General features: G+C 41.0%; 3 protein-coding genes and 1 pseudogene across 3 annotated transcripts; 3 read left to right on the forward strand and 1 right to left on the reverse strand.

The window, feature by feature from the left end:
* The first annotated feature begins 232 nt into the window (after positions 1–232).
* On the forward strand, positions 233–2,232 carry LOC135626281 (putative recombination initiation defects 3; annotated as a pseudogene).
* A 7,804-nt stretch (positions 2,233–10,036) lies between these two features.
* On the forward strand, positions 10,037–17,363 carry LOC135627763 (uncharacterized). Its single transcript, XM_065134006.1, has 7 exons — positions 10,037–10,769; positions 12,268–12,484; positions 12,821–12,888; positions 14,175–15,831; positions 15,926–16,056; positions 16,131–16,317; positions 16,418–17,363. The coding sequence occupies exons 2-7, from the start codon at positions 12,340–12,342 to the stop codon at positions 17,008–17,010; spliced, it is 2,781 nt and encodes a 926-aa protein (XP_064990078.1). The 5' UTR covers positions 10,037–10,769; positions 12,268–12,339; the 3' UTR covers positions 17,011–17,363.
* A 697-nt stretch (positions 17,364–18,060) lies between these two features.
* LOC135627271 (subtilisin-like protease 4) lies at positions 18,061–20,077 on the forward strand. Its single transcript, XM_065133293.1, has one exon. The coding sequence runs from the start codon at positions 18,097–18,099 to the stop codon at positions 20,068–20,070; it is 1,974 nt and encodes a 657-aa protein (XP_064989365.1). The 5' UTR covers positions 18,061–18,096; the 3' UTR covers positions 20,071–20,077.
* A 343-nt stretch (positions 20,078–20,420) lies between these two features.
* Positions 20,421–22,706, reverse strand: LOC135626282 (subtilisin-like protease 4). The gene has a single exon (XM_065131476.1). It carries the CDS (start codon positions 22,704–22,706, stop codon positions 20,478–20,480), a length of 2,229 nt encoding a protein of 742 aa, XP_064987548.1. The 3' UTR covers positions 20,421–20,477.
* Positions 22,707–24,538: the final 1,832 nt, after the last annotated feature.

Consider the following 24,538-nt stretch of genomic DNA (forward strand, 5'->3'; position numbering starts at 1 on the left):
TGATGATCGTGATGATCATGAGCTTGACGCCTAATTGTGATCATAAATGTGGTAAGGGTGGATAATGATCAACGATCGAAAGACGGCATCAAAAGTTGTGTGACGTATCATTGTCATTAGCATTCCCGTGAAGGGCAAATTGGGAACCGCGGAGAGAGAATTCAAATCCTGCGGTTATAAATAAAACCTCTCCGACCCGCCCATCTCGACACAACGAAGAGGTTACTACGATCTCCTTGAAACCGATCTCCTCCTTGGTTCTGGTAGATCGGATCAAGGATCAGAGGTTACTACGATCCAGATCGCGCGAAGAGGAACCGATGAAGTTAAAGATCAACAAGGCTTGCGATCTCAGCTCCATCTCCGTGCTTCCTCCCAGGTTTTCAGGTCATTCTCTTTCTTTGTCCCTAGTCGCAGTTTATCTCGATTGTTCTTCCCTCTCTTTGATTTTTATGGTCGATCTTTGCTAGGAGATCGGGCGGAATGATCTTTGGAGGCGATGGAGTGGGAAGGAAGATCCGTTCTCAATCGCAGAAGTTGTTCTCCCAGGGCATGTCTCTCTCTCTCTCGCATCTCTCCCGGTGCTCATTTGAGGAGGCAATCAGGTGTCGAGATCGATCTCTTCTTGTAAATGTGGGGGGATTTTGCCCTATATTGTTTCATGCAGTTTCCTGATGTCGTACTTTATAGGTCCCTGTTTTAGATTAGGATACGAGGGACTGGAGGTCGTTATAGACAATCTGGAATAGTATTTTCTGTGCTCAAGCTTTCTCTTACACCGGCTTATGAAATGCAACGGTGTGATTTTGGTGGCTCTTTTTATCTTGATTTTGTTAGATGGTAGAATTTCCCAAGAGACATAGTATGTAGATTTTTTGCTTTTAACATCAAACAAGTGTGCAAATTAATTCCGTCATTAACATCTAGGAAACAGCATCAGTCTTACTAGGATTTTGTAAAAACAAACTAATGAGATGACTCATCTAGTAAGCGACCAGGATGACTTATATTATGTGTCTTCTGCTTTGTTAATGTGAAGAATTTCTTCCTATTATCTAATTTTTCGTACATTTTTTTGTCTATTTCTAACTTGTTGTCTTGGTATAGAGATGTGGTTCTCAAGAAAAAGGATGGTCTCATTGGCTCCAATTGCATCGACAAGAGAGGAATCTCAGCTACGTCTCGCAAGGGCAGATGGCACTGTGCGCAGACTGAATGCAGCCTTTGTCTCGGATAACAGATGCAAGTTAGGTATAAGATATTTGACAATTGACATGCTACCACATTCAACATGGCATGGTAAGTCAACTACCTAATGTATATTCTGATATTTAATTATTGAAGATAAAATATAAAGATTAGTTTAGTATGAATAGGTAGTTACATTTCAAACTATGTAAGTGCATCTCAGGGTTCGCTTTGAAAAAAATGTAAGTGCATTTCAGTGAACCATGAAAGGAATATCTTCTAATTCTCTAAGCAGTTCAGGTCAGTGAAGAACTTGAACACAAACTTCAACTTATTGAAAGCTCGCTAAATAGGGTTGGAATGATCCTGGTCTCTGTTCAAGGTGATGTCATGCAAGTAAACAAAGCCATAAAAGAGTTGTCATTAGAAGGTAAGCCTCTATGGTTCACTGTTCCTACTGTTGAAGACAAGTAGGACAGATGTATACTTGCACTTAACATTTTAGTAAAATTGTCTAAAATTTTGGTAATTCCATAAAATTTCTGTATTGAATTCTATGCTATGCAATTCTATTGCATGTATGTAATTGCCTGCATAATTAAAACTCTAGCACATCCTGAGATTTTTTTTTATAAATTTTTTTTGTTTCTCTTCAGCAGAAGGGATAAGGCAGAAGATTAGTCTTTTTGATAACTCCATGCATCAGTTGGTAAGTCAAGAATCTCATGTTTTTTTAAAATTATTTTCTTTGGTAAGACAAAGATCAACGAACTAGAACAAACCTGATAACAGCTGAAGTGGGAAGATGATATCAAGTCTTTTCTTGGTCGAAGCATCGCTTCCATTTCAGATCAGCTGATTAACAACAACAGTTCTTGCAAAGTACATGAGATTGCCTCAGTGGTTACAAGTTTGCAAGAGAAGATTTGTGCACATCTAGCATGACCCGAGTATCAAGTCTGTAGGACCTCTTTTAAAAAGGAGGTAGTTCTATCATGTCTCAGACACCATCCGCATGATAATCCTGTTGCTATATGCATCTGAAGTCAAGTCACTTGTCATCCTTTTTTATGATGATTGCAAACACCATACCAGCATCTTTGTTTTCTTTGTCATTTTGGAATTTTTGTCGTTTGCCAAGAAGCATGATGCAAAGACATTAGCATATAATTTCCTGTTTCCATGCACAATATACTTTACATGGTTTCTTACACGTTATGCAGGTAAGAGAGAGGGGTATTAAGTCATCAGATATCCAACATTCAATTAGATTCCAGTCACCCATGGTATTTTGTTCATAAACAATATTTGCATTAATATATGATACTCCATAATTGTGTATGCTGTCTTTTAATATAATACCCTTTGTGCAGGGTAGAAATTACATGGATTTAAAACTGTCTCTGAAGGGCAATATGGCAGGACAAGAAGTGTATGCTACAGTCATTAATTCTTGTTTTATCACATTCGATACCGTTACAAATTTAAACTAACTTATTAGGAAGCATATGCATATAATTTATGAAAGAATTGTTAATTATGTGATGGTGAGTGTCTGCCATATTTGGCATCATATATGCTGGTTTGCATGATTCATTTTTCAATCTTCCATCTAAAAGTTACTATATGTTTTTGGATGCAGTATAAAGAGTGGATTTCTCTAATTTGGCCAATGTTTTTAGCTAAAATAGCAAACATTTGAATCAATCTGGATCAGCAAATATGCCAGTTGGTTCTTTTTACTTATGCTTTTACACTTGCATTATTCCAGTTATTTCTTTTAGGGGATTATTGAAAATTATTTTCCCATGGAAATTCTTATAGGTTTTCTGAAAATTCATGCTCTTTTTTTTAATTAATCAAACTTTTGTTTATACCAGTGCTGTTGCACCACTGATGAGGAACAAGGGAGGATCTCCACTTTTAAAGAGAGAAGGAAAATCAAAGTCAGTTAAACTGAAGCTGACAGAATCAAAGCACGATATGAGACACAGACATGAACTTCCTCATAGAAAGCAGATGATTTTCCTGAGGTCTGTTGATTTTACATAAAGTTTATGCTTTGGATAATTTGGTTGCTTCTTAAGTGAAACCTTTTGTCAGGTCTTTCCATATACTTGCTACATAATGTTATGAATTGTGTTGCTTCTCAGTTCTTTAACATAGTTATAAATTTTTTTTCAAGATATCTGAATAAATTATTGTTAAATACTTGAAGAAACACCACTGGTGGCCTTTTGGAGTTAATGTTGATCGAGTATTCTTGGCGCCGATACTGAGGACCTGGGACAACACCTTATTTTTGGCTATAGAGAATTTTGCTAACTTGTTGCTTGTGTTTATGTATCATGCCACAGCTTTAATTGTTGATGGCGATGCAGGAGGAAAATGTTAGAATAATCATTGATTCAGAAGAAATTGATGGAGGCAGTTGTTTCCTTATAATGAACAAAGAAACTGCTAATTCAAGGAACTTCAAGAAATCTATGAGAAATTAGATGCATAACACTTGGATTAAGTAAATTTTGAAAATTATTTTGTTTTTCTTACTGAATCAGGATTGGACTTAGGAGAGCAAAGATTTATTAGTTATAATTTTCAAGATATAAATATCCTCTACCAAGATTCATTTTATTTTATTTTCTTGGTAACAACAAAAATTATGAAAAAGTTTTTTTCCACAATTTTTTTCACAGAAAAAAAATATATTGATAGACATTCTGCTCTGTCATCATGAGGTACACTAATGTGATTCCAGCATACATGTTAATCAAAAGGAAAATTCTAGTAAAGATGATATGACATTGTTGGGTCCTGCCTCATGCATATCATGATGTATAGGAGTAAGAAAACATATCAAGTTTCTATTAAAATTAAACTGGATATTTGTTGTTACATTAGTATCTTTAACTTTTCTTTAATAACTAAAATAACATAAAGAGAACTCTAGTGAATATTACAAAGTTTGGTCCTGTCTCATGCATCATGATGTTTCTGAGCAAGAAAAACAAATAAAGTTACTCTTATAATTAGTCTGAATATCTTCTGTTGTATTAGCTTTTTTAAGAGATATTTGGTAAGTTAAACAATTAATCGAACGATTGCAAAGAAAAAATGTAATAGGCGCATTTTTTTGTTGACTTCAAATTCAGTAGATAGTAATGTACATAAATCACATCCACTGTAGGGGTGCCATAATATTATCATTTGTTGAAAGTGGCCTCCAATCTCATTTCAGGAAAGGAGAACAATTTAATGGAGAAAATTCAGGAAGACAGTTTGAGAATCCTAAGGGAAGCTAGGAAGAGTACCAAAATAAGGCAGACGAATTCCATCGCTGTGGATTAAGGTGATTGTGTGCTTGCTTTTTGACATTAAACGTTTAGGGTTTGCCAATCCCAAGCCATTTTAAGAGTACCAAGATAATTTCACCATAAAACACTCATAATATTTCATATGATACTGTTGCAATACAATGAAAAAAAATCTCAACAAGACTAGTTAATTTCTTTTCTTATCTAACACAGATCTGACCACACTATTCCTATCATCTCAAGCCATAGCACCAATGATTTATCTGAGTTTGAAGAATTTGGCCTCTAGAATTAGAAGCATGACTGTCTCTCCAAAACTAATTAAGTGTATAAGTACAGATAAAGCTTAAATGTTGACATCTTAACTTTTACAATAATGTCAAATGTTAGGAAATGAATTGGGTTAAATTTCTCCATTTACGCTTCACAAACAAAAGAAGAGAAAGGATGTTAGCATTTTAGGACTGTGCAAATGTCTTTTTGTTTTTTGTCTTTCTGAATCTTCATTGAAGCCTTTTTAAGCTTCAAGTTGTAAATGTACTAGATGAAATTTGGGAAATACCTACATAGACAGACATGGTGTAAACAAGTAATTTGTCTTCTGTCGTCAGTATTATTTTCTCTCACATTCCCTATAGAAGTATTTTGTCAGATTTTAATCTTCCAGCATCTGCTTTCTTATAAACGGGAGTGCTTTTTCACTCTCTATGAAAAAAAGAGTCGTAGGCAACAAAATATCAAGGATTTAAAGTAAGTGTTGGTCTTCCAGAGCCTCTATTCACAGACTCTTGACCCCAAGTTACATGATAGAAATAGAATCTATCAGACAGCATAAAAGGCCTCTCTATGTATGACCCCTGTGCTGATCTATAGATCCAACATTGTTGCTTTTAGCTGTCTTCTGCTAGGCACAACATTGTACATGATGGAGTCCTCACCAAGTCTCTGATTTTGTGAAACTTTCAGAACTACTTCATGAGCCTTTGGCACTTTTACTGCATCCTTTCCTTGCCCATTAATTATTGCAGGTAAACTTCTATTTAACACATTTAGCTTTTCCGCAGCAAAGTGAAAACTGAGTCCTCAAGGACATGACAGAAATGATGTTCAATGCCTAGAATTTTAGAATGGTGTTGATCTCCAAGCACCACAAGATAGAATCATTGCTTATATTAGTATATAATCAGTGGTTAGTAAAACAAACAAGCAGCAGAAATCATGTACTTCTCTGTGTTCCAATGAAGTGCTTGTTCATGTTGTCTTATCAAAATAATAAAGATCATGCCCCATGGACAATGATTAGAACTTACATTTTACATTCACTTGAGATTATTTGACATGAGAGCAGAGCTATTCCTTGTTACCAGAGAATAGTAAACTTAAGCTCACTTACTTTTAGAAAATTAATGAGTTTCTATAGCTTATTTTGTTACCATTCTTTGCAAAAAACATGCGAGTTGTCTGCATGTATTACGATAAGAAAATGATCTATCACCTTAGTTAAACATTATTTTAGATTCTTACACCAAATTTATCTACCAGTGTGAAGCTCTTAATCCGAAGACACTGCTGCTCAGGAGAAGTTTATTTCCTACCAACTATGAAGGTATGTAATTTTGCTTCTATTTTCAATTACTGCTTTACAATCGAATTAATTCCAACAGTATTGTGTCGTTTCTGGTTTTGTTAGATATTCAGTTATCAATTAGAAAGGTGATTTAGTTGGTACTTTCCCACCCGCCATAGTGTCTGTACTAGCTTTTTCTTTTTCCGCTTCTCATGTGACAGACGAAGCCTTCCTTTTGTGCTGGCATTCAGCACCAGAAGCCCAAAAGCTAGCACCCATTTTAGACAAAGCTTCGTGCGTGGGGGAGCACCCATCAAAGTTGCTTCCGTCAAAGCAAAGTGCTCGACCGATCACATCCACAAGTGGTCCTAAGAGCCATAATTTCCACTGTAGATTGGGCAAAACAGGACATCTTGTGAAAGTCTAGTCCTGCTCCCATCACACTCACACCAGCCTCTTGATTCCTTCTTCCTTTTGGCCCTCACTGAACAAAAAGCTAAAGGAGCCGTAGCTGGTGCATCCACCATTACGACCTGAAAGCTACCAGTGGGGCATTGAAAATGTGTTTTAGATGACTTCGCATTTAGGCATCCAAATATTTAGAAATGGTCTTTAAAATCTAGTTCAACGTTCTAACCACTTGAAACGTGACCCATTCCCTGCCAATTTAGACAGCAACAACTGTGTCTTGTCTATTGGTTTGATAATTCAGTACCACTGAATACCTTGGATTTGTTATGAATAGTCCGGCCACAGATACACTAAACCTGATAAGGAAGCACAAACGGCTCTAGTTTAATGTGACCGTTGGTAGGTGGTCTAGATCAAGCTTCTTGCTTCTTCCTCCCCATTGATGACAATGAGGTACTCTGCACTCTGCCGACACTAACCAGTACGGTCAGTAGGAGAGCCAGTCCAGCCAGGATAATTAGCTTCTCTCTATCTATCATTGGTTAACAGAGTCCTTTTTAGAACGTCACTATCCGCTAGATCTGGCCCATTTGTTATTTGAGAATACAACATTTATTTTATCTTATATGTTTTCTTCTTCTTTGATATGTTGTTCTTGGCTGGAGGCTAATGATTTGGTCAAAGAGAATTGTAGATGAACTTAAACCAAATTAAGCTATTTGTTCAACAGAAGTCATTTGATTATTTCAAAATTAGACTTAGCTTTTTCATGTTTTAGATAAGACACGCATAAAGTTATTGCCATTGGTACAAACCGTAAGCAGCTACAATCACCTTTTAACTAGACTAGTACCCCACAACACCAGGAATAACTCAGGATTTTCGTCTTTTATTTAATGCATATCAAAACAGTTAAAGACAATCTTTGAGGGTGTTAGGAAAGAATGCAGCTCAATGATTAAATTAAGACACGGGATTAGGGATACAGTTCAGGTTAGTGCAATCTAGTCGGTGGGATTCGGTACCGATATGATAGAAAGGGCATTGGCCAGGACAAGCAAAACTGCTGGTACAACTCAATCTACTTTCCTCATAATGGACATGGAGACATTGCTTGTGTAGCACCACTCACTTTCACCGAGCCTCAGTTTCCTAGTACCGAAAAAACAGATTTACAACTACTCTGTTTAGAAGTGGCCTCCCTTTTATTATGGCTGGCGTCCGAGAAAATGGATTGATACGACTGATTTCTCATCTGCCCATGAACATGATGTTGGTTTGGTGAAGATCGGCGAGGAAAGATGGTGCTTTACTCTGCCAGCTTACTATACTAGCTGGTGCGTCGGAAATCTTTGCTGTTTCCCATGAGGAGTTTAAGTCTTCCTTTCCTGTAGTGGGTGACGGTTGGTCGTCAGTAGTTAGGACTGAGCGTGATGTGAGTGGCTCATGTCCCCGTGAACGCTTTAAGGATCAAAATCTTGCGTAGTTCGGCTAAGCATCTTCCTCTCCAATTCGCTTGGCCGATCACTCACACCATCATGTCATCTTCACTAACAGGAGGGTTGAGACCTTAATGAGTCTGAGATCGTGGTTGATCCGAGATAATAGCATAGTTATTGATTCACATGCTCCTTTGGAGTAGTTTTAAACCGCTAAATACTAAAATGGCGTGAAGGAATATTTTTGCGATAGTGCTCAACAGAATCAATGTTGACTTTTAACTGATTGGTTTATCCAACAATTTTAGCAAGTATAAAGTTAGCAGATCAATTGACTCTTTATGATCAACGATTGCCAGCTATAATTCACCATATCAATGCTGCTAAACCAAGAGGGCGAACGGATGGAGTGTAGAAGAAGCTACAGAAATAAGAAATCCCGGTGAGGTAGAGACGTGTGGAATTATAAAAAACAGGCTATTATTTAGGCATCCCTTCGCTTTACAGAATTAACTCTTGGAGGAAGAAGAAGAGCAGGGCTCATTCCTGCGACCATGGTGGAATCTTCTCTCTTGCCTTGTTTATCAAACTTCAACGCATCAAGTTACGTTTAAGGCCGCATATGGTGGGGAAGGCAAACCGAAAGCTATGCTGATGATGACCACCTATCTCCACCTTTAGTTAAAATATCACGAAAATGGAACTGCATCTGTTCTTTTGCATTTATTATGAATTTCCTGCAAGCGAGACAATAGTGCAAAGAATAAGAACCTTTCTTGTCTCTCCTCTCTTCTCTCTCTTGCTTTTTGTTAACCTAATCTGCAACTTAATTCACCAAGACATACATGTCTAAATACTAGAAACAATCCTGGTAGGCCAGCCATCGTGGACCTTCAAACTTCTATAATTGTCATCATCTTGAAATAACTATCGTAGCATCTCAATATACAAACAAGACGGTGAAATATCACCTAAAGATGACCATCACCGATGGCGATTGATTGATTGCGATTCTTGATTGTGGATCGTCAGTCTCCTAGACCTCCCGTATAGTGGCCGGGTTGGGGTAAGTTGTTCCTTCTATTTAGGGGCATACCCCTCTGTGGGGGCATGATCTTGAAGAATGGCCAACTCCATGCTCGGTCCGAGTGCCACAAACCAAGCAATATCACTATCATCATCGTCATGACTCATGTTGGTCAAGCTATTTTTCAACACTATTAATTAATCTATAAACTTTGCGAAACAGATAAATTCTAGTGATATAAGATACAACGAGATGATCCTTTGTCCTCGATGAAATGGCATATGTACTTAATATTCTTGCGGATAATTCCTTTAATTTTTTATGGAGACTTATTTTTGTAATTTATCCCTGCGAAAAGAATAATGTGGCTTATTAATTTATATCTGATAATCGATATTGCTTGGCCGAAGAATACAAATGGTCAACGGTTGGATGCTCATTGTCGCATCGTCATTCTGATAGGTTGTAAATCAAATAGCTGCTGCCGTCTGATGCCACACCGTCGGCGTGCAGAATTGCCTTTCTTCACCCGACGACTGAAGTCACGACATGATTGTCCTTTTCTTTCCTTTTTTTTTCTTTCTTTTTTTTCTGATTCTCTTGACTGCACATTCTTCTTCCTGGAATACCCCACTCGCTCGTAGCAGCCGTCATTAAATCTAATCAATGACTTCCTTCGTGAACATTGGTGATAGCAGATATTTCCAAGTCCTGAGTGCTTCACAATCTCATAAAGGAAAAAAACGGATCTATTTCGGCAAAGAAAATCTTATCTGTTTCATGGCTGTCAATAGTCAATATCGAAGCACATTGATCCGGTAAAACCAAGTGAGGATATTTTCGGAAGATCCTGTAAAACTCTCTACGTTGGCATCACATGAACAGAATTACCATCGATGTCTTTTCCTCTGTCCTACTAACCCTTCGTCATAATATACGAAAAACAGGGGGAGAAGACAGAAGCAAAAAAAAAAAGAAAAATCCAAAACCATTAATTAATAAACACCCTTCGAACACAAACCATTACAGAGAGAGAGAAGATTGTTACTTGGCAGTTCAAAGATGTGGAAGTTATCCATGCTTTCTCATGATCCGGACGATTGGTCCAACGAAAAGCTTCCGACTTTTTCCCCACCCTCTTCCCAAAACACCCCTCCTCCCATCTTCCCACGCTTCTTTAATGGTCGGATCCTGCCGCCACCATCCGCTGTTTCTGCGGGCTGGTGAACCACCTTTTTTAGTTTCTTGACCGTCCGAGGGTGGAGGAGGGAGTCTAAAGATTTGATCTTGGAGAGTCTTCTGTTGATTACAGTGTGGGAAGGATGCGAAAACTTGATCTTTGTTCGCGTGCTCTCGCATGGAGAAGCTGTCGCTTTGAATCAACAAAATATGGCGACTTTTGCCTTCTCTCGAGTTACTCCTCGGTGGATATAGCTTGAATCTCTTACCGGTTGGAGGAGAATGGAAACTACTTTGTTCCAAGTATTTACATTTGCTATTCTCCATTCATCTTTGTTCAAAGCTCAGATTGGAATTTGAGTCAATCTGATTCAGATTAGAGACCCTCGAAACCATTGGCCTGAGCTTACCATTGCTTTTGCTCTATGAGTTTGGCTCCTCATGGAGGGCATGTGGAGTTTGGCGCGGTGGTAGAGGAAGTCCTTATTCCTTTCTTCAACAGGACTACTAAAGCAGCTCATATTTGACGACTCGAGCGGTTGCGTCGAGGTGGAGGTCTAGAAATCTGTGATTATGTGCTTTCTTCTCCTTCCAGGCTTGCCACTGTAATAATTCTCCTTATTCAGTTTTGGCTGTTAATTGAGGTATTGCTTTCTCCCTTTGATCATAGCATTAGTTTTTTGATCAATTATTCTTGTAAGTTGGGAAATGAACCTCAAGATGAAGGCCCTGTAATGGAATCAGCTTTTGATCGTCTTTTACAAGTGCTCTCATTAAAATGATTTTAATAGTGAAAAAGCATGCCTCAGCTGTAATCTCACTGAAAATGTGAATAATCTTTAAATTTCTCTACTATAGGAGAATCATAGTAATCGTCTCATCATAAGTTCACTCAATATAGGTTTTGTTGCATCTCTGTTCATGTTTATCTTCCATATTATTGATTCTATGTGTCAGACTAATCTTCCAATAATTCCAATAGATTTTCGCATACCAGAAATTTTATTTTTCTTTTGGGGTAAACTGGGTAATTGGCCCATAATTTACTGAAAATAGTAACAATGCAGGAAAAAGGTCAAGAAAAGAAATATAGGATGAGAAGGTGAAAGCAAAAAAAATTACAAAGAGAATATAAGAAGAAAAGTTACAGCTCAATTAGAGGTGTTATTTCAAAATAAGGGACATAATGTGTTACACTGTATTTGCAGTGTTTTTGGAGGTGGCATGTAGTTTACAATCATCTTGGAAACTGATAGTCTGATGTTCCTGTTGGAAGTTAAGGGAATTTATTATTTGTTTTTGCTGTTGTCAAAGACAAGTTTTGCTACAAACAATGGTATAGATAAACATAAAATCCAATAGAAAAAAGAGTGCAAATAACACAGGTTATCACCAAAACAAGTAGTATCTTGCACTCAAGATTTCTTCATTTGGAAATGTATTGAAAGGCATGAGACTGAAAACTAAACTGAAATTAACTGATAATTATCTGAACAATTGATAGAGAAATTGAGAAAACATAATTGTAGATACTGAACATTTTACCTAAATTAGAGCATCCATCATCTAACAAATCTCATTTGTATCACTTATGGAGAAGGTCATGTTGAACTAAGAAAAGTCTTCTGGCCTATTTGCATTTTGTGAAATGCATAATTATGTGATGTCTTATATGTGTACTTCGAATGTCATGGTAGTTCAGACAACGTAACTTCATTTAGGACCAAGTAATTCTTTGCATATTGATGAAAATTAACGATAGAGTTCAGGGCATCGTTTTTTCTCCATTGGCTATGCAATTTTAAATTTTTAATAACCTTCACTTAAAAAAGTATTACTGATGACAAAGAAACATGTTAAAGTTTATGACAATTAGATGGTTCAAGTTTCTATGTATCTAGCTTTCATTTTCCTATATAACATCCAAACTTTCATTTACAGTTATCTTCTTACAATGTTTCTACGACCTCTTTTTTCTTGAAGTTGATGCAATGTTTTGCTTGCTCCCTGATCTGACATGACAATTGAGTCTAGCAATATTATTGTTTTGGCACCAATTGTTGCTCCTTTATATTTAATTTATTGAAATTTCTTTGTTAGATTTGTTATGTCTCATTCTTATCAGTTTTTTTTTTTTTTCAGATTCCTGTTTAATCAAGTGGTTCCTCAGTTTTGAAGATTTGCCTCTGAGCAAAGCCAGGAATTAGATAGATTATGGCAAAAAGATCCAATAGAAGGTCACGACCTCGGAATGATGCTGGATGCATGTGGCGTTTGATTAGCTTGTTTGATTTCCGCCGGGGCCATCCAACTCAGAAGTTACTTTCAGACAAAAGGCATGAAAGCAATAGACATACTGGTAATAAATCTTTTTCTTTGTTCAGCTAAGTGATAACTTATGTTTCCTAAGCTCTGAAGAATTTTTAGTTGTGTTTGTTAGTTATTGATGACCACTTTGATTCTTAGGAGACTATTCTTTTTTGTTTTGGTTGTGCAATAAAGCTTGGATTTACATACAATTCCTTTACTTTGTGACAGTAAACAAGATTCAACTTCACATTTGATAACATTTTTTAAAAGTCCAACAGGCTTCACTATTTGTATATGCCATAGAAAAGATGCTTATCGCTTGGCGGTAAAATTTTAGTTTAACCATTCAAATTTAGGAAATTATAGCTGTTATATTTTTATGCAGGTACTGGATACTCGAGAATCAAGCTTGATTCACTTAGAAGTTCTTCAAACAAACATGAACATGGCAGTGTAAGTTTAGCAAATTTGTTATTCGACAGAATTGGCTTATCTTTTAGCTAAGCATATTCGACCATGATTTTATGTCAATTTATAACTTTCTTATCATATATAGCTTAACTGTGTTGCCGTGCAAGAACCACTTTTTCTGTGAACTGAGCATACTTAACCATGTTCTTATGGCAATATGAAGTTCCATATTGTTTGTTATTTATTGCATTTTGTTGTCATACAAAATCCATAGGATAAATTCACATAATCCTGTAAGATAATTTTTGGCTCTGATAAAAGTTTTAGAAGTTAAAACAGCATTACTATCTTAGTGAAGCATAGATGCTAAGTTTAATGTATAGCTATGTGCAGTTCTGTTTGAACTAGGATCTGGCACTAATACTCATCTGACATCATTTGGTCATTTTTTTCCTTTGATGCTTTAGCTGGTATAGTTGGTGCTAAGCCAATTAATTTATGGACCGAGACATGAGAAAGTTGCAAAAATACGTGTCTTGAGTAAAAATGAGTAGAGATTTAGCTTTCCTGTCTAATATTCTCGGATTAAAAGATATCCATATATGGATGTTACTCATCAGTGTATGAACAAACACTCTAGGAATCCATTATCAATTCCATGAGAAACTAAACAAATGATGTTTTAGTTATTCTAGAGGTCTATTAAGGGATTCATATAAACTCATAAATATAGAAAATCAAGTATTTTTTTTCATCTTCATGGGTAGTATAATGTACAAAGCATTTTTAATGGTAGTACCAAAAATACATCCCAATTCATGTATTAGGTAGGGAAAACTTGGGAAAGGGGCTGAGTTTAAGAATCTCATGATGTGAACTCATAAAGTAATATAAGCATAAAGCACGATAGTAGCATCAGATTGAGCTAGCTGAAATAATATACTCAACTTCTTAAGGATCTATATTCAAGGTTCTTTCTATTTACTAATGTACTTCACATTGCTTCTTGATTCATACATAAAATAAATTACAAACAAAATTGGAACTCCTAAAGAAAGAATCCTGTTTTTATGCTTCTATGATGCTCACCTCAAAATTTGGAACATCATCCTTCAAAAAACCTACAAATTATATTCCATAACTTTCTTTCCTTTCATAACTACCACATAAGTATCAGCTGTCAAGATTCTTTCATGTAATTACCATAATAGCAAAAAATAAATGAAAATTCTGTCAGGGTTGCATACAATGTGTCTTTTAAGTTCTCAAATGTTAACACTTCAGAACTCGGCTTCTAGATAATAATTTACGAAACCAATATTTTTCAGCTTGTTGGTGAAATCAGAGACGATCAAGTTGACTCGGTGATGACAAGTGTGAAAATACTTATGGAGGAAGAGATGTCTCAACATATCCAAAAGAAGATCACACATGATAACTTGCAAATTGAGGACCATCCCAAGAAGAGTTATAAGCAGAGAAGCAAAAAATTGAAAGGTTCAGATGCTCAGGGGATCAATCTAGCTGCTTCTTCCAGTTCGGATGGTCATGAGTCTGATAGTATGGATCTAACGAGAAGATCTTCCCTTAACTTTGACCTGGCCGCATTTTTGATGGAGTTTTATGGTTATACATACCAACAAAAGCATGCTGATTCTGACAATAAGTTTGACTTGCTTCCAGCCTTGGAAAATATTAGTCCAAAGATTTACAACCATCTTAGTGAGCCTGATGGTCATGTTGATCAAAAGATTTCTTTCTTTCAAAAGAACCTAGCAGATGTTTCCCAGGCCATTTTAAGTCAGAAGTTGATGGTTGAGAAACAACTCGATGGACGATGGGTTGTCCATCCCAAAGAATACATGGATGCATTAGATATTCTGAATTCAGATAAGGAGTTACTTATGCAACTGCTTCATGATCCAAATTCACTTTTTCATAAACATAGTCAATGTTTTCACAGTGCTCAGGTAGGGAAACTAACCAAACTGGGATCAGATGAAGGTTTAGAGAATGTTCAACTGTTGGGAGAGGAGATTGATGGTTCGGGAAATTGCAAGGAGTCTGACAGTAATCAATTGTTTCATAAACAAAGCAGATACAATTTTTTCCGCAAGGATAAGTCAAAGGGGACAAAACCATCAAAGGGAAGTCCAAATTCCGAGGCTTTAAACAGAATAGTAGTTCTAAAGCCAAGCCCAGCAAGAATTCCAAATTCTTCTATTATAATTACTCCAAGCTCTTCACCCCAATCACATCATGTCCTACAGCACGAAGAACACGGTGAAAGAATTTTATCCCATTTTTCCCTTAAAGAAATTAAAAGACGACTCAGGCATATGATTGGTGAGAGCAGAAAAGCACGACATGTTATCTCCATGGATGGTGTTCTACACAGAATTCCAGTGAGGTCTAATTACACAGCTGTTTCATCTAAACTGATAAATAGTGAGAGTACAGTAGCAAGCTTGGCAAGCAGTTCTTCTCGTGATACCAAGAAACCGTCTGAAACTTTGTCCCTTGATAAGCAAAATGACAAGAAAAATGACTTGGAAGAATGTCAAGTTAACATCAACAGCAACATTTCTTCCTCAAGGTCTCAGTTTTCCATATATGAGGAAGCCAGGAAGCATCTTGCTGAGATGCTAGGCACTGGAGCAGACAGTTTGCCAACCACCCAAGCCTCAGAATCTTTGGGGAGGGTACTTTCCTTACCAAGAGACAATGAATTATGTCCTACATCCAGTCGACAAAGAGTCCAGGACCTCATCATGTCATCTGAAGGGACAGGAAATCCCTCCCTACAACAGTTGGAGCAAGAAGGTGCTACCAATATCTTAAGCCTAGCAAGAGAAAACTTGGAGTTTTCATCTTTTCCTATGAGCATGCCAAGTGATGACTTGAAATTTCGCATCTTAAATACAGAACTGGTTGATACCAGTATACTGGAGCTACCATGCATTGGAGAAGACTTGAACGACAAAGGTAGTCTTTTTGTATATTTAAATAAGATCTACTTAAGATGACTCTTTGTGCATTCTCATGGTATAAAACATGTGATTTTTCTGTTTAAGTACAGAGATTTTAGAAGCAGCTGATACTGAAGGCATTGTCCGGTCTAACCATTTGGATGTACCCTTGGAGTCAAGCAGAAGTGAAATAATTGTTGCAACTGAAATTTGTGAAGAATCTGCTGCAGCGCAAGGGCAGGTAGGCTTATAGACCAAAACTTGTTAATAGATCATTTGATATAAAGATTCTTATTCCTTGAAACATTCTACTAGGGATCATCTGAGGAGACATCAGTTACAATGATGCAGTCCAAGGTCCCTCTGAGTTCCTTGCTCAAAGAAAATTTAGTGGCTCCTGAAAGTACCACTGAAAAGCAAGAGCAACCAAGTCCAGTATCTGTTCTTGAAACATTCTTATCAGAAGATGTTACCAGCCCTGAGCCCAGTCCAGAAGAGCCTTGTACGGTCTAGAAGATATTTAGCACATCGAGATTTTTGTTCAAACAGCTTTTATTTGCCCTTTGGGTACAAGCTTACCTGAACTTGTTGTGCTTTTGCAGATGTTAATTATGAAGACCGTGAGAGCTATTCGAAAGTTATAGCATCACCAGATGTAAACGGAAGTTTCAGAGATTGTCTTCAGGACTATCAAGCTATGTCTGATTACGTTAAAGTACTCTTGGAAGCCTCAGACCTTACTAATGAATTCTCAGAGAGATGGAATATGACAGCTCAGTTACTTGAGCCAGCTTTGTTTGTTGAGATAGGGATCTTTTTTTTCTTCCTGCAAGATGATCCTAAGCTCCTCTTTGATTGCATTAACGAAGTCCTTGTAGAGATACAAGAAAGGTTTTTTAAGTGTACACCATGGTTGTCTTTCATCCAGCAAAATGTTCTGCCTGTCCCTCGAGGCGAAAGCTTAATCCAAGAAGTCAGCAAGGGTCTCGAGAGGCATCTTCATATACAGCTGCCAAACACATTAGATCAAGGAATAAAGAAGGACTTGGAAGGTAGAAGTTGGATGGACCTTCGATTCGAAACCGAAAACACCACAAATGAGGTATGTGAAGCCATCCTAGACGATCTAATGGAAGAAACTGTACACAACATGTGGTTTCAAACCCTGACTTCTTTGGAGTTCATCTTCGCATAGTTCAAATAATCGTATGCAACTAATCCTTGTCAGTATGGAAGATTGATGTGTTTCTTACTCTCAGTTGTTGATCCAGACACAGCCATCTGCAGTCTCTAGTTGTAGATCTTTCTTAACTTACATCGTTGTGAAGATTGAGAGGGTTTGGGGTGTATGTATTTGGATTCATCACTTGTGCTATGCAATAATAATCTGGAAATATGTGGAGATGAGCTTCCTGCTTGAAGTCTCCTCAAGACAAAGTTGTATATGGGTTTGGAAATGTATAGGAGGACTGTATGTTATCAGTCGTTATGTGCCTTATCTCATCAGAAAGAATCATAATGGAACAATTTATACCTTCTTCCATTCTATTTATGTGCTTCTTCAAGTAACTAAGAATTTGGACGATCTGTTACAGCTCCTTGAAATCTTAATCTTACCACAGTGTGTCATTTGCAATGCTTACAGATTGCTATCTCTACTGTTTTCATTCGAAGCGCTGCAGATTTATCGTCTGATCACATCGTAACACCTCACATCAATCGGAGTTGAGAGAGAAAGGGAGGAGAAGAAACTTGGATGTGTTTGTACATCACTTCTCTCCTCTCGAATCGCCACGGGACGAAACAAAACCGACGGCCAAGACCGGCGAAATTAAGTTTCTAAGCGACGACGACCGCAACCCGATCCATATGCCCGTCCGAGCTCCACGCATAGATTCCATCGACTCGCCGGCCTTTCGTCTCTTCCACCAAACCATCGTTTGCTGACTCCACCAGCATATATATATATATACACACACAGCCACCGATTCCATGCAGACCACACCAGTCCCCCATTCCGCCAATGGAGGTCTTCAAACTCTTCTCCTCCCTCTGCCTTCTCTCCCTTCTCCTCCTAACGTCTGCTGAAGGCGTCCGACGGAGGACTTACATAGTCCACGTGCAATCGCCGGAGTCTGCCGCGCTCGGCGCCTCCTCCGACCGGGAGAGTTGGTACCGGTCGTTCGTCGCGACAGTCTCGTCGGAGGTGCAAATGGTCCACATGTACACTAACGTCATCAGCGGCTTCGCTGCTCGGTTGACGGAGTTGGAGCTGGAGGCCATGTCCGTGATGCCCGGCTTCGTCCGTGCCTACCCCGATCGCATGTACCGCCTCCAGACCACCCACACGCCGGCCTTCTTGGGGTTGCTCATGCATCAGGGCTTGTGGAACGCGTCGAACTACGGCAAGGGAATCATCATCGGGGTGCTCGACACCGGCGTCTTCCCTGACCACCCTTCCTTCAGTGGCTTAGGGATGCCACCGCCGCCCGCTAAGTGGAGAGGGCGGTGCGACTTCAATGCGTCCAGCTGCAACAACAAGCTCATCGGAGCAAGATCGTTCATCAGCGGCGCGATGGCCATGAAGGGCGAAGCGGTGGCCTCGGACTCTCCGATCGATGATGATGGCCACGGAACCCACACTACCAGCACCGCCGCGGGAGCGGCCGTGCCGGGGGCGGACGTGCTCGGGAACGCCAAGGGCATGGCCATCGGCATGGCGCCCCTCGCCCACGTCGCCATGTACAAGGTCTGCGGCGAAATTGACTGCGCCAGCAGCGACATATTGGCCGGGATGGACGCCGCGGTAGCCGATGGAGTCGATGTGCTCTCCCTCTCCCTCGGCGGGCCCTCGCTACCATTCGACGAGGACACGATCGCGGTGGGCGCCTTTGGGGCGATCGAGAAGGGAGTGTTCGTAAGCTGCGCGGCAGGCAACTCCGGCCCAGTATCGAGCACGCTGTCAAATGAGGCGCCATGGATCCTCACGGTCGCCGCCAGCACCATGGATAGGAACATAAGGGTGACAGTAATGCTCGGCAATGGGTTATCTTTCGACGGAGAGTCCCTTTTCCAGCCAAACTCGTTTCCCCCGGCTCTCTACCCTTTGGTGTACGCCGGAGCTAACGGCAGTCCGGCCACTGCCCTGTGCGCCAATGGTTCTTTCGACGGCTTCGACGTCAAGGGCAAGATAGTGCTGTGCGACCGTGGCGGAGGTATCGCGAGGCTCGAGAAGGGCGCCACCGTACTGAGTGCAGGCGGCATTGGCATGATCCTGGCGAACCAAGCCACCGACGGGTACAGTACTCTGGCCGACGCTCATGTCCTCCCGGCGTCGCACGTCGGTTTTGCTGCCGGAGATCAGATCAAAGCTTATATCAACTCGTCTTCCAATCCAACGGCGGCCTTCCTTTTCAAGGGCACGATACTCGGCACGTCCCCAGCTCCGGCGATCACGTCCTTCTCTTCGAGAGGCCCCAGCTTAGCTAGCCCTGGGATTCTGAAGCCGGACATCACCGGGCCCGGCGTAAGCGTCTTGGCGGCGTGGCCTTTCCGCGTCGGGCCACCCTCCAACTACACCGGTACCACCTTCAACGTCATATCGGGCACCTCCATGTCCACCCCTCACCTAAGCGGGATTGCCGCTCTCATCAAGAGCGCGCGCCCGGACTGGTCGCCCGCCGCCATCAAGTCCGCGATCATGACGACCGCCAGCGTGGTAGACCACAGCGGGAAGCCGATCGTGAACGAACAACTCCTCCCGGCCAACCTCTTCGCTATCGGTGCCGGCCACGTCAACCCGGTAAAGGCCGGCAACCCCGGCCTGGTGTATGACCTCTCTGCCGACGACTACATCGCCTACCTCTGTGGCCTGGGCTACGCAAACAAGCAAGTCTCGGTGATCGCCAGGAGGACGATTGATTGCTCCGCCGTCAGCAGTATCCCAGAGAAGGACTTGAACTACCCTTCCATCTCGGTGACGCTCGGTGGCAACACGACCTACGCGGTGGTGGAGCGGAGGGTGAAGAACGTGGGCAACGCGGCGTCCACATACTGGGCGGAGGTCGGGGCGCCATATGGGACGTACGTGCGCGTCCACCCGCCCGTGCTGAGCTTCAACTACGTGAACCAAGAGAAGAGATTCTTCGTAGCGTTCAAGATGGTGGGCGGCGGCGGCGGGTCGCAGGGCTACTTGAAGTGGGTTTCGGTCAACCATGAGGTGAGGAGTCCGATCTCCATCACGTATACAAACTAAAACGAACTGCGCGGTCCACAACTTGGTCATGCATCTCATTTGACTACGTTTTCGTTCGATTGCTCGGCCATAACTCCAACACAAGTTTGGCTTGACAGAATGTTCGACCATGTTGAGGAATAAAGAGTTGCTTTGATGAGATATTTTGTCAACCCATCGGTTTATTCTCGGTCAACTCATGCCAAGTGTGTGTGTGTATATATATATATATATATATATATATATATATATATATATATATATATATATATAGACACACTCACGAGCACAAAGTCAAAATAAAAGCTTGAAGTCAACAGGAAATTGAATGTGATACACGAACAAATATACTATTATCTGGTTATTGCGTCGATAGAGCCATCAACTCCGCAGGGGTTACTCGCACTTTTGACCCATGCATGCATCGATTACTCCAACCTGATGGAGATCGGGCTCCTGACGACGTGCTTCCCTGACACCCACAGCAGTTGCCCTTGCACTGCACCTGATCCACCTCCGTTCCTCCTGAAGCTGATGAGGAAGCGTCGCTTCTGGTTCACCTCGTTGAACGAGAGCTTTGTTGGCGTCACCCTGGCCGACACCTCTTTCGGCAAGTCAAGCTTCACCCGGTACGTCGACGTGGGCTTGCCGACGTTGGTCACTGTCCGTCTGTAGCGGACCGACGTCAGATTGTTCGCCGGCAGAGTGACCGATATGGAAGGATAGTTCAGTTCTCCTTCGCTGATGCTGTTTGGAGACGAGCAATCGACCGGTCGGCCAACAATAACTTCGACAAGAGAGCTTTCGTAGAGGCCGCAGAGATAAGGGATATAGTCTTGGGGTGTGAGGTCGTAGACGAGACCGGGGTCGATGGCCTTCCGAGGGTTCACGTGTCCCGCTCCTATCGCGAAGAAGTCGGCCGGGAGGTGTCTCTCGTCGAGGATCGGCCCTCGGCTGTTGTCCGTCACGTACGCCGTCGTCATGATGGCGGATTTGATCGCGGCCGGCGACCAATCGGGGTGCGCTTTCTTGATCAGGGCGGCGATGCCGGAGAGGTGAGGGCAGGACATGGAGGTGCCGGAGATCATGTTGAACTTCTGGACGGTCCACGCAGCGAGGATGTTCACGCCCGGCCCCGTGATGTCCGGCTTCAAGATCCCCGGCGTGATTTGGCTGGGCCCGCGGGAAGAGAACGAGGCCATCGACGGCGAGTGGGGTGTGTGCATGACGGTGCCGTTGAATACCAACGACGCCGCGGGGGCAGAGGCGGAGTTGATGTAGGCCTTGATCTTGAGTCCGACAACGTAGGGGACGTTCGAAGCCGGAAGCACTAGTGGATCGGCGATGGTGCTGTAGGCGTCCTCGGGAGTGTTGGCAAGGATTATGCCGGCGCCGCCGGCGCTTTTGACGACTTGAGCCTTCTCGAGCCTCGAATTGTCGCCGCGGTCGCACAGCACTATCTTTCCGCGGACGTCCACACCATTCAAGGAGTCGTTGAGGCAGTGGGAGGCGGCCGCATCACCGGCGACGTACACGAGAGGCAGCATTTTGGAGTCGAAGTTACGCGGCGGGTTCAGTGACGCGCCCTCCCATTCCTGTCCGTCGCCGAGCTTGACAGTGCCTAAGAAGGATCGGTCCATGGTGCTTGCGCCTACCGTGAGCAGCCACGGCGCGACATTGGTCACGGTGTAAGGATCCGGTCCCGAATTGCCGGCCGAGCAGCTGACGAAGATTCCTTTGTTGATGGCTTCGAAGCCGCCCAGCGCGACTGGGTCAGAGTGGAAAGGAATAGATCCACCGCCGAGCGAGAGGGAGAGCACATCCACCCCATCGGCCACCGCGGCATCCATGGCAGCCAAGATGTCGTAACCCGCGCATCCTATCTCAGAGCACACCTTGTAAATGGCGATGTGGGCGCGCGGCGCCACCCCGGCAGCCACGCCCCTCGCATTCCCGTCTACGTCGGCATGCTTTACCAAGGCCCCGGCGGCAGTGCTCGCGGTGTGAGTGCCATGCCCCTCGTCGTCGATCGGCGTGTCGGTGGGCCGACGCCTGACGGCGTCGTAGTTGATGAAGGACCTTGCACCGATGAGCTTATTGTTGCACGCAGACGCGTTCAAGTCGCATCTCCCCTTCCACTTGGCCGGCGGCGGCGGCAAGCCATAGTCATCGAAGGATGGATGCCCTGGTGTGACGCCAGTGTCTAAGATGCCGACGATGACCCCTTGGCCCATATTGGTCGCGTTCCAAACGCCGTTGCCGATCCTCTGCCTCAGCCCCAGAAACTTTGGCGAGTGGGTGGTCATGAGGTGGTAAACGGGGCTGGGGTAGGCGTGCAGGAACCAGTCCAACTTCGACATGGCCTCCACCTCCCTCTCACTGAGCAAGGCAGAGAAGCCGGTGACGACATGGCGGTAGGAGTAGATAACGCGCGACCGTGCGAAGTCGGTGTCGTTCGCTTCAAGAGACGCAAGGCTCAAGAGAGAGGAGTACCAACCCGTCCATTGTTCGGCGACGGAGAAGCTCAGGTTCTCCGGGCGTTTGACGTGAACGATGAAGGCTTTGAGCTCGTCGGAGCCGTCGACGTGGAGGCAGGAGAGGGGGAGGGAAGCAAAGAGGCAAATGAGGAGGGCGAGGAAGGGCTTAGGGAGAGCCATCATCGATTGCCGGGATTACAGTACCGCTGGCATATGACAAAAGCCTCGGAGGACGGAGATATATACAGATCTTTTGGGGGAACGGATCTTAATTTCAGGCACACAGGATTTGGTTTGTTATTTCCGGAGCAAAAATGGGCACTAAGACAGAACAAAACACGAAATTAGCCAAAAAAAGGCTGCTTCTGTTGCGATGATAGTTTTCCGGTGGTAATTATTTATGGAACGGTAATACAAAGACGAAGTATTTGATCGATATATAATGATAAATGCATTGGGAAATAACATTGGAAAGGTGTATATATAATAGGAAAAAGAGGAGATAACATATCACCTAACGTCGAGCGAATCGTAGTGACAAACAAGATTTAATGTTTTGGGTGGATGAATTCGCCTCAAAAGCCCACAGTTTTTAGTCTCTCTCTCTCTCTCTCTCTCTCTCTCTCTCTCTCATTATTTTTCTACAGAATGTTCTGATTTTTTAATAAGAAAAGCAATTTTTCCAACTTTTTCTCTCCTTCATTGATCACATTTGATTGAATTGATAGGTTTAGTTGGAATGATTCACTCGACGCAGCATTTAAATTAGTTCATAACAAATAGTAGCTAATAAATAAATAAATAATATTAGTATATATTGATCCATATCAAAACATAAAAAATAATTATAAAAATAACAAGATGATGATAAAATAATAAAATAAAATACAATTTATATTATCGATAAAAATGATATAATTATGATATTTTTGTTTTTTAAATAAAAAATAAAAAGTTATAAAAGAAACAAATAAATGTTAAATATTAAATAAGTCCGATGTCATTATTTGTAACACATCAAACATTAAAATATTAATATCTTAAATGATATTTCAAAATAATTAATTAGAATATAAAACCTTATATAGAGTTTTAAATATATGAATTGTATGATTAAACTCTCATTATTACCAAGTCTTTCTTTTTATTTTTTTCCATTTTAATATTTTTTTTATTTGATATTTTTTTCTTTAATACTCTAAATATTCATCGTTTATCATCGTATCATACCGTCGCTTTTATTCTACTATTTTCTCTTATCTTATCTTTTTTTCAAACTTTCTTCTCTTCTCTTCTCTTCTCGATAATGTAGAGGCGACGATGGTGGAAATGACCATAACGATATGGAAGCGGGGGGTAAGAAGCGATAAGATATTGTGAAAGGGAATGAGGCTCTTACAATAGGATGAAACAATCATGGAAAGATAGTAGAACCTCATGGTAAGATGAAGGTGACGAGCAATAACAAAAGATATCTAAAATATTAAAAAATAAGATATCAAATGAAAAAAATAAAAACTAAGATACCTTTTGAAAAAAGCCAAAAAATAGAATTTTTTTCAGGAAAATTATATGTTTCAGTATATTTTAAATTAAAATAAATCAAAATAAAAAATACATCATTTAAATCTCAAATTAAATATTTAACAATTAGCCCTGATTTCCTGCATATAAATCCTCAGAACATCTTCCACGTTGAAGTCCTTCTCCCCATAAATTAAATTGATGCGATGCAGCGACTTGTGAAGAGTAAGGGAAAGTGAGAAGTGACGAGAAAAGGAGGAGACAAGAGAAGAAAAAATATCAGAAATGAAAAGAGCTGTCTAACGTAATGAAAAAAATAAAAGAGGCGAAAAGAGAATGTGTTTGCAACGTTATAAGTAAAAAGAATATTTCTTTTGGAATATTTCTTAAATTTTTAGGTGTGTTTGCAACGTTATATCTGATAGCAGATAAGATTTTATCAACTAAAATCTCTCTACTCTATTGAGGGAAGTCTTCTCTCCATAAAT

This window comes from Musa acuminata, chromosome BXJ2-11 (assembly GCF_036884655.1).
Source record: "Musa acuminata AAA Group cultivar baxijiao chromosome BXJ2-11, Cavendish_Baxijiao_AAA, whole genome shotgun sequence".
In the NCBI taxonomy this organism is placed as follows: Eukaryota; Viridiplantae; Streptophyta; class Magnoliopsida; order Zingiberales; family Musaceae; genus Musa; species Musa acuminata.

Bases quoted from the DNA above. Each gene is read 5' to 3' on its own strand.
- LOC135626282 (XM_065131476.1), bottom strand. From the start codon at position 22,706: ATGGCTCTCCCTAAGCCCTTCCTCGCCCTCCTCATTTGCCTCTTTGCT.
- LOC135627271 (XM_065133293.1), top strand. From the start codon at position 18,097: ATGTCCGTGATGCCCGGCTTCGTCCGTGCCTACCCCGATCGCATGTAC.
- LOC135627763 (XM_065134006.1), top strand. From the start codon at position 12,340: ATGGCAAAAAGATCCAATAGAAGGTCACGACCTCGGAATGATGCTGGA. The intron at 15,832-15,925 runs GTAGTCTTTTTG...GTTTAAGTACAG, and splicing joins AGAAGACTTGAACGACAAAG to AGATTTTAGAAGCAGCTGAT. The intron at 16,318-16,417 runs GTACGGTCTAGA...GTGCTTTTGCAG, and splicing joins GCCCAGTCCAGAAGAGCCTT to ATGTTAATTATGAAGACCGT.